General features: G+C 46.0%; 1 protein-coding gene across 14 annotated transcripts in view; it reads left to right on the forward strand.

Annotated features, from left to right (window-relative positions):
* Itpr1 (inositol 1,4,5-trisphosphate receptor type 1) overlaps positions 1 to 15,574 on the forward strand; it is a 292,664-nt gene that overhangs the window by 88,069 nt on the left and 189,021 nt on the right. For all 14 annotated transcript variants that reach the window (XM_048356179.1, XM_048356178.1, XM_048356180.1 and 11 more), the window contains exon 5: positions 14,240 to 14,355. In XM_048356179.1, coding sequence (XP_048212136.1) covers positions 14,240 to 14,355 — 116 coding nt within the window. The remainder of the gene's footprint in view (positions 1 to 14,239; positions 14,356 to 15,574) is intronic.

The raw sequence follows: 15,574 nt of genomic DNA on the forward strand, positions 1-15,574 counted from the left end.
TTCCCACTGAATAATGGAAGATGAAAAAACAATTACATTTTTTATTGTATCACATAAGTCTTTATCGTTAATGTACCCATCACATGGGCAAATCATAAGGCAGTAATAAAGACACAAGGCTCTGGGGGAAAGGAGTAACCAGCACCAGGGGTAGGGGTGGGGGTGGGGTGAGTAGGCTAGGGTAGAGAACAGGGTTTTTCTCTAGGGATCTGTACCGTGAGGTGAGCTTATAGTATTGATGGGTGTGAAAAGCCAGAGCAAAAATGCAAGACTATTTGAAAAATAATGAAACCAAAAAGGGCTGGGGAGTTGACTGAAGTGGTAGAGTACCTATCTAGTAAGCACAAGGACCTGAGATTAAATGCCAGGACAAAGAAAGACAGACACACACACACACACACACTTTGTGAAAGAGAGACTGAGAGTATGAGCATGAGAGAGAGAAGGAAAGAAAAAATATAGGAGAGAGGGAGAGGAGAGAGGGATAGAAGGAGGGAGGGAGGGAGTTACAGTTGATGCCCAAAATATAAATGGTGGTATTAGCAACGATGTTATAATCTAAGCACCTTTTTGAGGGTTGGTGTCTGTCATCTTGAGGCGCCTTCCTGGAAGGTCTTGCGCTAACAAGTCACTATTTGGAGCAAGAATGTACGGTATCTTTCAGGTAGGTGTTCTGGGGGAGAGAAGAAGCTTGACAGTCATTCTTTTTGGCAGATACTTCGATTTAAAAATGGCAATTGGGTGGTAGGCTGTGTTTGCTAGGATAAAAATAAGGTGTAAGCAAATGAAGCATAGGTCATGAAATAAATTAGGAAAGCACTTTTTCTCTTTCTTCAGGGCACATGCATGATGTTGAGGGAATTTCACCGTTCATATTTGCCAGAATATGATGGATGAAAGGGTATCTTTGTGAGGAATTTGCTCATACAGGGTAGGGTTAATATGGAGAAATGTCAAAACCATGATGGACGGCCCAGCTACCCATGGCAGGGGCTGCTTAGAAAGTACCCGGAATGGAGGGGAAGAACGGAGGTGTTTGGGGGTTGGGTCACCAGCTCTTCAGGGAACAACAGGAAAAGAAAGCTGTAGAGCAAGACACGTATGTCTTCCTTGACCCTTCTTATCTCTCCTGGAGAAGTGATTCCACTCCAGCAAGGACAGCTCTGTTCACCTGGCCTTGCACTCGGTGTGGAGCTTGTGAAGAATGGGCCTGGAGTTCCCTTGCTCGTGTGACGCTGGCAGGAGGGAGAGACCCGTCATCCTCACTTCTTGACAGTGGGCCTTGCCAGGAGCTCTGCTGCAAGGAACAAGTTAGTTCTAACATTTCTGGGCTGGCAGCTAAGCATCCAGTTTCCTTGGTTGTTCTCTGTAGATGGCCTGCTGTTTTTCCCAGTCCACCCCTGCTTGTAAAAGTCCAGTCAGGAGCGTTCGTTCTCTCACTGCCTCTCACATCTCTGCTTGGGTAGGGGGCTGCTGTCTGCTTCATTACACCCTGAGGTTTTCTATTGGGTCCTCTGTCTGCCTGTGACACTAGGGACAACCTTTAATGGTGGTCCAGCACACACACATTTGGTAAAGGTTCGTAGAAAGTCAAGTCAAATTATTGCAGGACACACAGCCAACTTTTCCTCTGTGCACTGGACTTGCTATTGCAAAAAGTCTTTTTCCAGAAGGTTCTCAGGATGACCAGCCCTGTGGCTATGTAACTGTGTGCCAGCTGCCCCAGGCCTTCCCAGTGCCCTCTCCCCCTGGAGATGCTCTGGGGCTTTGGCTTTGGCCCTGGCTGTGGTTTGCATGGTGAGATTTCGTTTGCCTTTGACTCGGAGGTGCTGAGGATGTGGAGTTCCGCACAGCAAGGTTTTTGCCCCACTCCACACCATTGCTTGCCGCTCACAGGTCTAACTTGGAGCTCGCGTTTTTTTTTTAATGCCCTTTTGTGTATTGAATTTATTTTCTGACAGTTCTGACCAGTTATATTCTCATTTCCAGAATATACCAATCTTCTGGAGAAAGTTCTTCCTTCTCTTCTTTATCCCTTCTTTAGAACTTAAATAACAGGAGAGCTTCACTTTGAACTCAGTGAATATTTTGGTTTTGGTTTTTGTAAAAGTTCTTGAGCCCGAACAGGAGTTTGGAAGGTGACTTAAAAACACCTGCTTTTAGGCAAAAACTTAAGCCTATAGTAAGTGGAGAGAATGCAGTGAGCATCCATGTTTAAAATAAGCAACCCAGGGCCAGTGTTGTTCTTCTGTATCTACGGCTTCCTGGCCTCTGATTGTTTTGAAGCAAATAGCAGACATGGTACCATTTCATTAGAGATGGCATTTTAAGTGGCTGCCTTTTAATGTTGTAGACCTGTTTGGATAGCCCAGAGACTCCAGGGAAAGCCTGTCTCTCCGCAGTCCCCCCAGGCATTGGGCCCCCGGGAAGACACATTACCTGAGCTGTCCCATGGGTGACCTGGAGCTCAGGCCCCAGAGACACGTGTCCCTCCTCTTCCTTCCCATTTCCTCTTCTCATTATTACCCACCCCGTCTCACCAAGCCCCGAACAAGCAAACATGTTTTCCTAGTGATGGAAATCGCATTAGCCTTTTCCATGAAGGGAAAATTCATGTCCCCCCCCCCCCCCATCAGCAAGGTCCTCTTCCTTTGCACAAGGTCATGAAAAACATTTCATTTCATGGTTACCATTGAGGTATTTCAAAGATCTATGTGTGCAGATATGTAAATTTATATGTATGTATACACAAACCCTAAATTGATTGCTTGATGGACTTTCGCACTTGTATCCATGCAACACTCCCCCCCACCCCCCAAGGTTGAAATAAAAAACAGTTAACGGGGCTGGGGATATGGCCTAGTGGCAAGAGTGCCTGCCTCGGATACATGAGGCCCTGGGTTCGATTCCCTAGCACCACATATACAGAAAACAGCCAGAAGCGGCGCTGTGGCTCAAGTGGCAGAGTACTAGCCTTGAGCAAAAAGAAGCCAGGGACAGTGCTCAGGCCCTGAGTCCAAGGCCCAGGACTAGCCAAAAAAAACAACAACAACAACAAAAAACAGTTAAGGTTCTCCAGATAACACTACTATCCCCCAGTTAACCCCCCAATAAAGGTAAGTACTGTCACAGTACTGAGACCATACATTAGTTTTGCTTGTTCTTGAGCTTCTTACAGTTGATCCACCACCAGCAATAATCTTGTGGGGAACCCCCATGCAGGGGGAAGCCCGGTCCATGTGGTCGGCTGCGGATGAGGTTTATCTCGTGACAGTGTGGACCAGCATCGCAGGGCAGTGTGGATGGGCCATTGGTTTGCCTAGACCACCATGGGGGCCACGTTTATCATCTGCTCTGTGTGAAGGGCTTTAGGTGATGTTGATTTACTCCTCGGAGTGAATCTGGGTTAGCTTTAGCGGTTATTCCCTTTATAGTCAAGTACCTACTACATACAGAGTCAGATCGTTTGCCCTTCATTTACACCCCTCGTGTGTGACAGGGTCTGGATGAACGTGCACACAGGCTCTCTGAGTGCTAGGTCTTAATCACATGAGAGGGGCCATCAGCTTCCCCAGGCTTCACCCACTTTCAGGGCCCCACAGTCCCTCAGGAGTGACATCGTCTCTGGAGAAGACATGCAGACTTAGAGAGGTCTGGTCACCTGGGTGAGGCTGCTTAGCCAGTGAAGTCGGTTGTAATAGTTGGAATCATCTCCTCCTCCTGCTCCTCCTCCTCCTGCTCCTCTTCCTCCTTCTCCTCCCCCTCCCCCCTTCTTCTTTGTGTGTTCTCTTTGGTGATGGTGAAAACCTTTGCTTATTTCCACTGCCAGCACAATGGAATATGTTTTATTACTCCACAGGTCACACTTGGTTGCACGCAATAAAAACTAACAAATCCAGAAGGAATCTATTGGAGAATATACGCAAGCTCACAAGATCAATAGTGTTGCCTGAGAGCCAGGCTTGGGTGCAGATGGAGGCCTGGTGGCACCGTCAAATTAATGCTTAGGTGCTCTTGGAAGGGGTGGGGGTGCTTCACCAGGTCTCCTTCACACCACACTCCATGCACGCGTGGCAAGCCCTTAGCTGGCTTTGCATTCTTGCAGGCCTTTCTGCAGGCGCTGAGGCGGTGCTGTTTATGCAGATGTGCTTGGGCGCCTGTGTGCAGGCTGCTGACCAGAGGAACTTCTGGCCCCTTTTGTCTTGTGCAATGAGTAGAGTTACCTTTCTGATAGATTTGTGACTGCTTTATTCATGGCTAACTCCAACCCATATTCAATAATCCTTACAGATAGGTAAATAAAGCTTAATTGCCTGAGCTAGAGTGGGTTAGAAAGGAGGCTCTTCCTTCTGTTTTAATCGATAAATGTGCTCGTGAGTAATGGCCCTGTGGAACCAGAAAGGTGGCAGAGGGCAGAGGGCGGTGGGCTTGTGTGTCCAGCTCTAGTTTTCTCTTCTGGTCATCTGAAGTGGAAAAGTTGCCTCGTCGTCGTCCATTGTCGCCTAATGACAATGTTTATTCTCTGTGCAAGCACATAATGGAAGGCCTGTTTGGCAGTTCCAGTTGGAAAATGTCTCTCAACTGCAAAAGGTGCTGTCCTGGCTTGGGATGTGGTTAGCGCGCAGTAGACACAGCAGTGTGGAGCTCGTTTCCACTCCCAGCCAGCTAGAATGAGTAACTTGGGCCTGGAGGGCGTCTGGAAAAGACGAGTGGCCCTTCCTCTTTTCACCTGCCATTTCAGCCTGTCCACTTTTTACCTTGAGAAACAGTCTTCTGTCTTCTCATGTATTCACTGTCCCTGAGATACTGGGAATAGAATTAATAACTATGGAAGGTAACCTTTATCCTCATGAGGTTGATGGTCTGGTGAATTAGATTGGGAATAGTCAAGATTAATCTTTTGTTACTACTTTGGTGTGGTAATCGATTTATTTTCACGAATTAAAATTCCCCCTTTCCTACATTCATCTTAATGTCTTTCTGAATTTTTTTTCTGTGACCTCCTATCCTTTAAAACAAAAAGGATATGGATAAACAGTTATGGATAAACAGCACTTTAACATTTTTCACTTTCATTTTCCTGTTCTTTACCCAAGTAAAATTGAGTTTACATAGGCTGGCCGAATGAATGATTTTGGAGCTGTTGGTGATTGCTGAGTATCTTTCTGCTCACTTGAAGAATTCAAGTTCTGTAAGAGAAGAAAGAGACTGGCTATGGCTTCGGCTCCTGTCATGGGAGGGGCAGAAGCTGTGGGGTGAGAGGGAATGGCGCTAATATTGCTGACCTCAAACACTCATGGCAAGTGGCCAGGCGCACACCTGAACTTCATGTCTCAGCTCCTTTACTTCTGAGGAAGAATGTGGTCATGTGATGAGTTATCATTGGCCTCACCTGGGAGTCCGGGTGTGCCGGCATGTCCAGGGCAGTATGGTTAAGAGCTGGTGTGCCTTCTTTTGTTTGTTTGTTTGTTTGTTTGTTTTTGGCCAGTCCTGGGCTTGGACTCAGGGCCTGAGCACTGTCCCTGGCTTCTTTTTGCTCAAGGCTAGCACCCTACCACTTGAGCCACAGCACCACTTCTGGCCATTTTCTATAATGTGGTGCTGGGGAATTGAACCCAGGGCCTCATGTATACGAGACAAGCACTCTTGCCACTAGGCCATATCCCCAGCCCCTGGTGTGCCTTCTTATTGTTCTGTTTCCTAGTACACCCTCCTGTGTGTAGTGGTAGTAGTAGTAATAGTAGTAGTAGTAGCAGCAGCAGCAGCAGTATTACTGGATGGTATATTGTACCTTGTTTGTGTGTATTTGCTATAGCTCAAACGGGGCTGCCCCCTCCCCTCCCCTCCCCTCCCCCCTTCCCATTGTGCACTCCTGGCAGCAGTGCTCACTGATAATGTGTTACCCAGATCTCAGTTATTCTGCTGTAACAGAATCCCACTGACCAGGGGATTTACAACCCACAGAAATGCATTGGGCTGACCTTGTGGAGGCTGAGAAGTCCAAGATGAAGGTGTGGGCAGGTTTGGTGTTCGATTGGGGGCCTGGCATCAGCTCCCAAGATGCTTCCAACCCCACACTTTTTCTAGCATTAAGCCCAGCCTTGAGAATGGGGTTCTTGTGGCACAGTCGCCTCTGCCAGCCCAGCTTACCATGGTCATTACATTGGCAATTGGATTTCAGCGGGATTCTTAGAGGAGACAAACATTCAAACTGTGGTGTCTACCTTATTGCCTTTGGTCAGTAAGTAATTATAAAGTAGTAGCTGCAATCAAAGGGGTGACTCTTATGAACAACTAAAGTACTGTTTATCAAAACCGATTCCAGGAAATGGAAACTTTCTTGGTGGGGGAGTGGGAATGTGACAAAGGAATGGAGCAAGGAAGGGTGATCAAGTACAGTCACTGTATTCAATGTACACTGTAAACAATGAACTACATAACTTGTGGGTAGGGATAGGAGGGGGGAAACGAGAGAAAGGAGGACCAGGTGATATTGTCAGAAGCATTGTACTCATAACCTGACTTACAGAATTGTAACCTCTTTTTATAATTGCTTAATAATAGTAAAAAAAAAAGTAATAGCTCAAGTAAAAACCTGAGCAATAATTGAGCACCAGAAATAGTTTAAAAAGTTTAAGCTGGATCATAGGAGGCATAAGTAGGAGCACCTTAGGCCAGATTTGCCTGGGCGTGAACATAAGACTCTGTTTGGAGGAATAACTAAAGCAAGGGTTGGGGCCGTGGCTCCGGTGGAAGGGTGTCTAACAAGCAGAAAGCTCTGACTTCAAACCCCAAAACTGCTTAAAGAAAAGGAAATGTTTTCCTTGACACATGGAGGCAGTAGGTTAATGAAGCCTTGTGTTCTGGAGACATGGAAGCTGATGGAAATGGAGATTATAGAGTATTATTGTACATGAACTAAATGCCACATGCCTGAGCTTTTTTTGCCCAAGGCTGGTGCTCTGCCACTTGAGCCACACCACTTCTGGCTTTTTGGTGGTTATTTGGAGATTAGAAATCTCACAGGCTTTCTTGCCAGTGCTAGTATCAAACTGTGATCCTCAGATCTCAGCGCCTTGAGTAGCTGGGATTACAAGTGGGCGCCGGCTGGTACCTGGTTTCAGATGGCTCATATTATGTTTAGTGAATGTCTCAAATGAGTCAGTGTTGATAATTCACACAAAGCAACAGTCCTGTTTCTAATACCTCAATAGTTGCAGCTGCTGTAACATTTCCTTCTGGTCTTTACCGCTGTGTTTCTAGGTGATGTGTGTCCCTTGATGTCTGTAGATTACGCTATTTTAAATACCATTTGCTGTTACTATAGATATGGCCAGCTTTCTGATGCTTCACTCTTCTTCCACCCTCCCATGAGAGCTGTACGTGACATGTTTTGGCCTGAACTAGTAATCTTTATATTTTTATGGCTGCGTAAATATTGCTCACTGCTGAACACTAGACTTTAATGTGCAACTTTCCCCCAGAGTGAGCAATAGTCTTACTTAAGTAGTCTTTTCTCCTTTGCATAGTTCCGTTGTCACATTTGGTGAGTGTGTTTTCTCTCTAGAAGCCTCCCTGTTTTCCGGTTGGCTGGGATGACACCGTCCCCATTCATGACTCTGTCCTCCCCATAGCCCTCTGTCCCCGGCATCTTCACCCAGTGGCAGTGAGGGCCTACATGGTGTCACCAGGGGGACTTCCCTGAGCACATCTGCTGCGACATCCATAACCCACATTCAGCCTCCTCTCCCTCAACTGGATCAGGATAGCCTCCTTTTTTCCTTAATTGTTTTCATTAGCCTGTATTAGTTGTGTAAAGTGAGAAGTTTGGTTGTGATATTTCCATATTTCATTGAGGCTTTGCCTTCATCACAGTCACCTCTCTGTTAGTCTCTGGGGAATTTTCTCAGCTTAGTTTCCAGCACGTGCTGCTTTAAAAAGACGTCCTCAGCATTGGTTACGTCTTGGAGTGTCACGTGTGTTGGTTTATGATGGTAGTTTCCAGGCCCGCCCTGAGGATCCTGATACTTGTTTTTGCGTTCTTGTGTTCTTCTCAGTTACTTTGGTTTATTGTCTAGAATCTCTTCTGTTTTAGAAGCACCTAGCTGACGTTTCTTATAAAGGTTCAGGCCTTAACTGTCCAGCAGGTAGGATTGAAGATATTCCATAGTAAAGAGGAAAACATTTCCACAGTTTATTTTGTTGGTGAGATTACTAGCTTTCTTCATGGATTGTGAAATTTTAATTTCACATAACTTTATATGCCCTAAACTATTATTCTCACTTAGAATGTGGAAGCCATTCTTCACTTGTTAGCAATCCTCTAGTGGGCTGTGTGGACCAGAGCTGGCTGAGGGGCCATGGGGTGTGGGCCCTGCTCTCGGTACCCACCGGTGTAGAGGAAGCAGGCTGGCTACTGTGGGTGCGGGCCCTGCTCTCGGTACCCACCGGTGTAGAGGAAGCAGGCTGGCTACTGTGGGTGCGGGCCCTGCTCTCGGTACCCACCGGTGTAGAGGAAGCAGGTCGGCCACTGTGGGTGCGGGCCCTGCTCTCGGTACCCCCCGGTGTAGAGGAAGCAGGCCGGCCATCGTGGGGCCTGCGCGTTCTCGCCATCCCATGCTCGCCTTTGTACTCTGTTGATCTCAACTCCAGTGTTCAGTCCTTCTCTGTGCTCGGTGTGTGCAGTTACAGACCTGCTCCTTTCCCAGAGATTCAGTGTTCCATAGAGTGGAGCGGGAGGATGACACGAGCCATGGACTGACTTCTCTGTGGGGTTCAGTCCATCCCCAGAAAGGCTCCTCATTCCCCCTGCTGCTGGAGTCTCCAGTTCCTCAGCCTTTCCGGGGCTCTGCCAGCCTGCTTCTCCTCAGGACCCCTGGGCAGAAACCCAGGCTTCATTTTCTCTGGAGGTTCCGCTGCTCTCTGTCTGTCCTCTTTCCGTCTTCACCAACTGCAGCCTGGGAAGATGGGCTTGCGTTTCCTAGAAGACGGTGTTGGGTTTGTAAACTTTAATTTTCATTGTGTTTTATTTTCCTCTTTAAAGAAGTAAAGGCTGTAGAGAGGCCTTTATTCCACCCTGTGAAAACTTTTCATCAAGAGCATACTTTTGCAAGCCTCAAATGAACAATGTACTTTCAGATTCCAATAGGGAGAATGGGACAAATGTGTATCGCAAGAGGTTCCATTGTGATATTTCCATACTTCATTCCATATATATGTGAAGTTTGTAATTCTGATTTCTTCAACTTCCCTCTCGTCTCCAGAATCCCATCCTTTCTCTTCTCCTGTGTCTGCCCATACTCTGACATCCTTAGGAAACTAACTGCTTTACGTGTCCAACTGTATAGTTGCTGATTGCCTGCTTGTGACTCAACATTTCAGCTTGGATGTTTTATAGGCATCTAAAACTAAGCATAGCCAAAATAAAACCCGTGAATGTGACTCTGCTCTCACAACCCCCCCACCCCCCGCCAAGCTCCTTCCTCCCCAGCCTTGCCTTTCAATAGGTACCATAACAAGTACAAAAAGCTCCATCAGAAACAAGAACCAATTTCAGTTCTTCTCTTGCTTAAAGCCCTTGATGGCTCTCCATTTGTGGAATGACTCAACCTGCACAATGTTTCACAGTGTACCCATGCTTGTTTCTTGGCTCCAGCTGTCTCTAAATTCCTGTCCAACCTTTAGCCTTTCTTTTGAGATTGGGAAGATTGTTTCCAGCACAGGGCCTTTGCACTTGCTCTTCTCTCTGCCTGGGAGGTTTTGCTTCAGGATTCTTTAAGGCTTGCTCATTCCTGTTCTTCAGCTTTGTGTTCAGATACTTAGTTCTGGAGATGCCTTTCTGCTGCCCCTTGTGAAACACGGACTCTCCACAATAGCTTCTCTGTGTCCAGCCATAGTTCTTGCCCCGCTGTGCCATCCATAAAGCAAAGGGCACTTTGGAGCCCCTGAGTTGCAAAATGTCTGGCAGTTGCCCTCTCATTGCATTTGATTGCTTCATTTAATCTTCAGGTACTTGTACTTTTAACAGCTGGTCTCTTTGACCCGTTTGTCACTAGGATTGTATTAGGAAACTCCTGTCTGGTTTGCTGTTTTATTTTCAATACCCAGCACTGTCCCTGCACACAGGAGGTACTTTAATAAATGGTAATTAAGTCTACGAATAGATTTCTGGAAGCTGAGAGATGGAAGTGATGTCACAGGATCCAGATGCAGTGTTTCTGGAACCCTGGGCAGGAGCAGGTCTAGATTATTCATTCAGCTTCATTCTTTGGGCTTCTGCTCTTAGGCCTAGGTCAAGAGTCCCTGCCTGCCTGCAGGCACCATCAAGTTCAAGGTCAGAGTTCTGAGACGGGAGGGAGGAGGGTGAAGAGATGGAGAGCTTTCACCTTTGGCAGCCTTTGTCCTCTGGTGCAATCACTGGCAGGGCTACCCAGGGTGACCCACTGACACGTTGCCTCTTTTCCTCCCTTCTGCTCCATCCCAGAGTGCAGGAGGCACCTGTGGCCCTATCACCTCTTTGCTCTGTGACACAGATCCGGATTTGCTCGCTGAGCGTTCCCGCAGCAGCGGAGCTTGGGAATGCACACTGGTCGGCTGGAGGGTCACCCGGACCAGTGTTGTCTGCTCTCTGGTTCTCCAGCCCTTCGCCATCAGCCCGGTCCCTCCATTCAGCGGAGTTCTCCTTTTGCTCACTCAGTGTAGGCAAAACTCAAGAATACTCGAAAGTAGTTTTTTTGAAAGCTCGATTTAGTTTATTCCTCAAAGGCTTAAAATAACACCTGTCACATAAGATTTCCGGTGTGGCATTTCTTTGGTAGGAGACCAACTACTACAGAGTGTGCCCATGTGAGTGTCTATCCATGCATGTGTGTGCGCACACACACATTCACACACGTACTACTTCCCTCACTATGTAGATATTACGTATTCTGCTACCGGATTTCCTGTATTTGTACATTTCTATCTTTAGCATAATATGTGGACCCAGAAGAACTTTTAATTTTGCCCCATGGTGCCATCCAAACAGCAAAGGGCAATAATACAGAGCCATCAGAATGGCAGCGTTTCAGAAGGTTACTTTAGCATTACATTTGAATTGCTTAATTTAATTTTTTACTTTGAATCAGTTGCTAAGCAACCAGGAAGACAGGGCAAAAAAAATCAGCAAGGCTAATTCGGTTCTGTTACTAGTATGGTAGCATCTCTTATATTTACACAGACAGTTGGTTGTAAATACACTTCACCCAATGTGATGCACTGTTTGGTCCAAGGAAAACAGTTGGTGTGGAAGTTATAGCAAGCATTGGTTGGCTCCACAGTACTTAAATTCATGCTCTCACCTCCAGCAAGTGTGAAACTTCAGGCAAGTGTGAAGTTGCCTGAAGTTTGGAGCCCCTGTTGTCCCATTTGTGTGTGTGAAGTAACTTGGTAAATAATATGCACAGGTGTAAAATGGAACTTCCCATGGTTTGTTACCCCAGCATAATGGATCTAACCTGACTGGCTCCCAAGTCAGCTTAAATCAGTTTTTTTTTCTTTTTTGGAAAGCACAGTGTTTATAGCTGTCATTGTATGAAATATATTACAAGCGGGGAAATAGGTCATTTGTATTGTCTGTGTCTTTCTGTTGGTGAATATCAAATTTGATAACCCATTTGGTCTGTAAATTATTGAAAACCATTGCTGGTGACAAATACTTTGAGTTCTTTTTTAAAAAAATACATAGGTTTGTGCACGGAAGTCATCCTGGCCCTACCCTGGACCTATGTCACAATTTAGAATGTGCAGTGGGGTGCGATTACTCACGAGGTACCCAGGGAGCCCACATACCTTAGACTGCTAGAAAAACTGGTCTCTCCAGTGACACAGCAAATGACCATGTCCTGGGCCCTCGGTAAGAGGCAGGAGCATGGCCTTATCTTTTAAGCTGTTTCCCACTGGAACCTTTGTTCTCAGAGACCTAGCCCACTGCTTCTTGTGCGCCGTGAACCTTGCATGGGATAGATGAATATCAGTATTTCTATATTTTCCTTGTTCCTCTCTGTGAGTTGTGGAAGGAGAGTGTAGAAATGGAGAAAGGTACCTTTTGCATGTGCTGTTACCATCTGAGAGTACCGTGTGTTGTTGCAGTTCCTTGATCCTGGCTAGAAGAAAGCCATTCGGGTTAGAGGAAGGGCTTAGTGTTTTTTGCACTTGACAGCAAGTGAATTCTCCTTGACTCAAGAAAGTCATTAGTTGGGATAATAGGAGTAGGTATTGATCTGTGGGTGGTCCCTTAGAGAGATCTGATTTAATAGATAGATAAGAACAAGTATAGTCCTTATTATTTATTTATTTATTTAGCCAGTCCTGGGCCTTGGACTCAGGGTCTGAGCACTGTCCCTGGCTTCCTTTTGCTCAAGGCTAGCACTCTGCCACTTGAGCCACAGCGCCACTTCTGGCCGTTTTCCATATATGTGGTACTCGGGAATTGAACCCGGGGCTTCATGTATATGAGGCAAGCTCTTTTGCCACTAGGCCATATTCCCAGCCCAGTATAGTCCTTATTTGCAGGGTGCAATTTTTCCTAATCTGAGCATTTGCTTCATATTCATTAATTTGGTTCAATGAATAGCATTTGAAAACTCTGTATGTCAGAATATAAGCCTTTCAGGAGTGAGTGTCCATTTTAAACATTAGTTCTCTAAGGAATTTCAACTATTTTTTGTTGGGGGTGGCCAACCCACCCGGCCATCCCAGGGGACCATGCAGAGATAATCACAGGCAGGAGAAGAAGGTTCATAAGGAGGTTTATTAGTGGGGCCATAGTTCCCACAGGAGAGGGAGCTACATGGCATCTGTACCTTATCCAGGTGGCAGCTTCTCTCTCTGGGGTAAAGGGGAAGTAGGTAGGTAGTGAGTAGGAGTGGCTTATTAGGTATGGGTGGATCTGGGGGCTAGTGGGAGGAGCTAAGGACCTGAGGCTAGGGAAATGCTACAGTGGCAAGATAGTTAATGCTGGGGATTGAACACAGGACCTTGCATAGTCTGTACCACTGAGCTCCACTGCTAGCCTTCTAAACTTTTTGGGTAGTTATACTTTAGGACAAAACATACTCCTAAGCCGTTAGTGCATGTGTGGGTATAAAGTTATACACATACACATGTGTTACTTTATGCATTGTATTATGTACATGTTAAAAAAACACAGGACAATAGAAGTTAATGAAAAGATGAAGATGAGTCATAATGTAATGTCAGGTTAGTCATGATAACCTCACACTCTTATTAATCCCTCAGCATGCATAAATGTAATAGGACAAGGTTCATCATTAAAGTTAACCTTTTTTAATTTTAATTCTAATTTTTTTCAAATTTTTATTATCAAACTGATGTACAGAGAGGTTACAGTTTCATAAAGTTAACTTTTTTTAAATGGTTTTCTTTGGCTTTCAACTTCCAGGTGGCTTTTATTCAAATATGACTGGTTCATTTCTGTTTGTTCCTTAAAGTGGCAGAGCTGAAGAGACGAGAGGAAAGGGTGGAGTTTCTGTCTCTATGTTGACTTGGGCTCACACTACTACTGTCTTCCATGTTTTGGTTTCAGAAAGCCTCGCAGCCACTTGTTGTTTCTGTTGTATAGGATAAGTAGACAATGCTGTACCCTCCTAAGCTCAGACACTATTTCTGCATCCCAGAAGCTCATTTTACTTGGGAGTGTTAGAGCCCACTGCCCTAGGCAGTACCTCCCAATAAGTTTAAATTTAGACAATTATTCTTGCTTTATAAAACCTAAGGACTAGGCTTGTGGCTTGAGTGGTGAGCACTTACCTAGCAAGCACAAGGCCCTGAGTTCAATCCCCAGTTCTGAAACAAAATGGACCTTGAGTGGGACTGAAGAGATTTGGGGACGTATAGGTGACCATTGCATGTCTCTCCACCGCGACACGAGGGCGGTAACTGGGGGGAATTATTAAGAACACTGGGTTTGAACACTGAATCTTGGCTCTGTGCTCTTGACCTCTGACAGCAGACACTGGCTCTCTTTCTGAAAGCCTGAAATCCCTCATCTGTAACTTCACAAGGTGGTGGTGAGAATTAAATTCAAAAGGCCGACTTTGTGAGAGGGCCCTGTGCGGTCACCCACGTATCGCATCATTTCCAATAAGTGCCGCGAATAAAAACACAAAGTCTTTTCCAGCAGGTGGAATTTTTTTGTGCATGCTTGGTAACAGTTTGTGTTTGTTTGTTTCTTGTCTAGACTGCCTCTTCAAGCTATGTCCCATGAATCGCTACTCTGCCCAGAAGCAGTTCTGGAAAGCTGCTAAGCCGGGGGCCAATAGCACAACAGATGCGGTGCTGCTCAACAAGCTGCATGTACGTAAGGAGCTGGGGCTGCAGGCGGTCACCTGGGGCTGTCCTAGTGTGTGTGTGACTGGGGACTCCAGCTGCTGGCTTTCTTCTGTTCTTCAGTAAAGCAGGGAGGGACAGGGAGCCCTGGGGAGAGGAGAGGAGAAGATAGGGGAGGGGAGGGGAGGAGAGGAGGCACCCAGACGTCAGGGGGTATCTGGAAATCCCTCCTTCCTTCCCCATTCCTTTTCAGGGATGCTTTTGCAGAATAGTGATTGTGACTACAAGCTGTAAAAGAAATCTGCCTAGAATTGGGATCTGGCTCTTCTACCCTTTTACTGGTGGCCTTTGGCAAGTCCCATGGCTGTTGGTTCATTCATTCATTCATTCATTCATTCATCCATCCATTCATTCATGACAGTACTAAGGCTTGAAACCAAGACCTCGTTCGTGCTTATTTTACTTGGCTTCACAGCCGGCACACTATTACTTGAGCCTTGTCTTCAGTTCTGGCTTTTTGCTGGTTCATTGAAGATGCAAGTCAGTTATAGCTGCCCCAGGGTAGCTCTCAGCCTCTTGAATAGTTAGGATTACGCTTACAAGCCACCGGTGTACTGGCTGTTTATTTTTTGATCCAGTTTCATGACCTTTGCATTCATATTGCCTTCTTTTTAAGCTAGGAGCTTGGCATCCTTCATGTCTCAGTCTCAGTTTCTATGTCATCTCCATAAAACCTCCTTCCCCATGCCTCGTCTAAGAGATGTCCGGCCTGTTTGTCTCCATCACAGCTCCCTGGCTCTGTCCGTCCCAGCACTTAGCAATTCCCTTAATTATCTGTCACCCATCAGAGTGATGGCCCTCTGCAAGGTCAGGAGCACAGTCTCTGTGAGCACTGTGTGGTTCCATATCAGGCACGTGAGAAACACCTGTTGAACAACCGCTAAGCACTGTGCTAGGTGCTGGTGATTGAACAGTGGGAGTTCCTGAAACCTCTGGAAACTTCATAGCAAATAAAGAACAAAGACATTGTGCATGTACTGCCTTCCAGGGTAGCTCAGAGTACTTGGCTAGCCATACAAGGGCCTGGGGTTGATCCCTAGCACCCTAGGAAAAACAAATTACATAATTACATGACGATTGCAGTCATGATATTAGACATAGTATATGTAGACCCATTATCTCCTCATCTTATCAAGTGATACAACTTTACCAATGTGAAATAAAACTGATAGGCACCAAAAATTTT

The sequence above is a fragment of the Perognathus longimembris genome, chromosome 10, assembly GCF_023159225.1.
Source record: "Perognathus longimembris pacificus isolate PPM17 chromosome 10, ASM2315922v1, whole genome shotgun sequence".
NCBI lineage: Eukaryota > Metazoa > Chordata > Mammalia > Rodentia > Heteromyidae > Perognathus > Perognathus longimembris.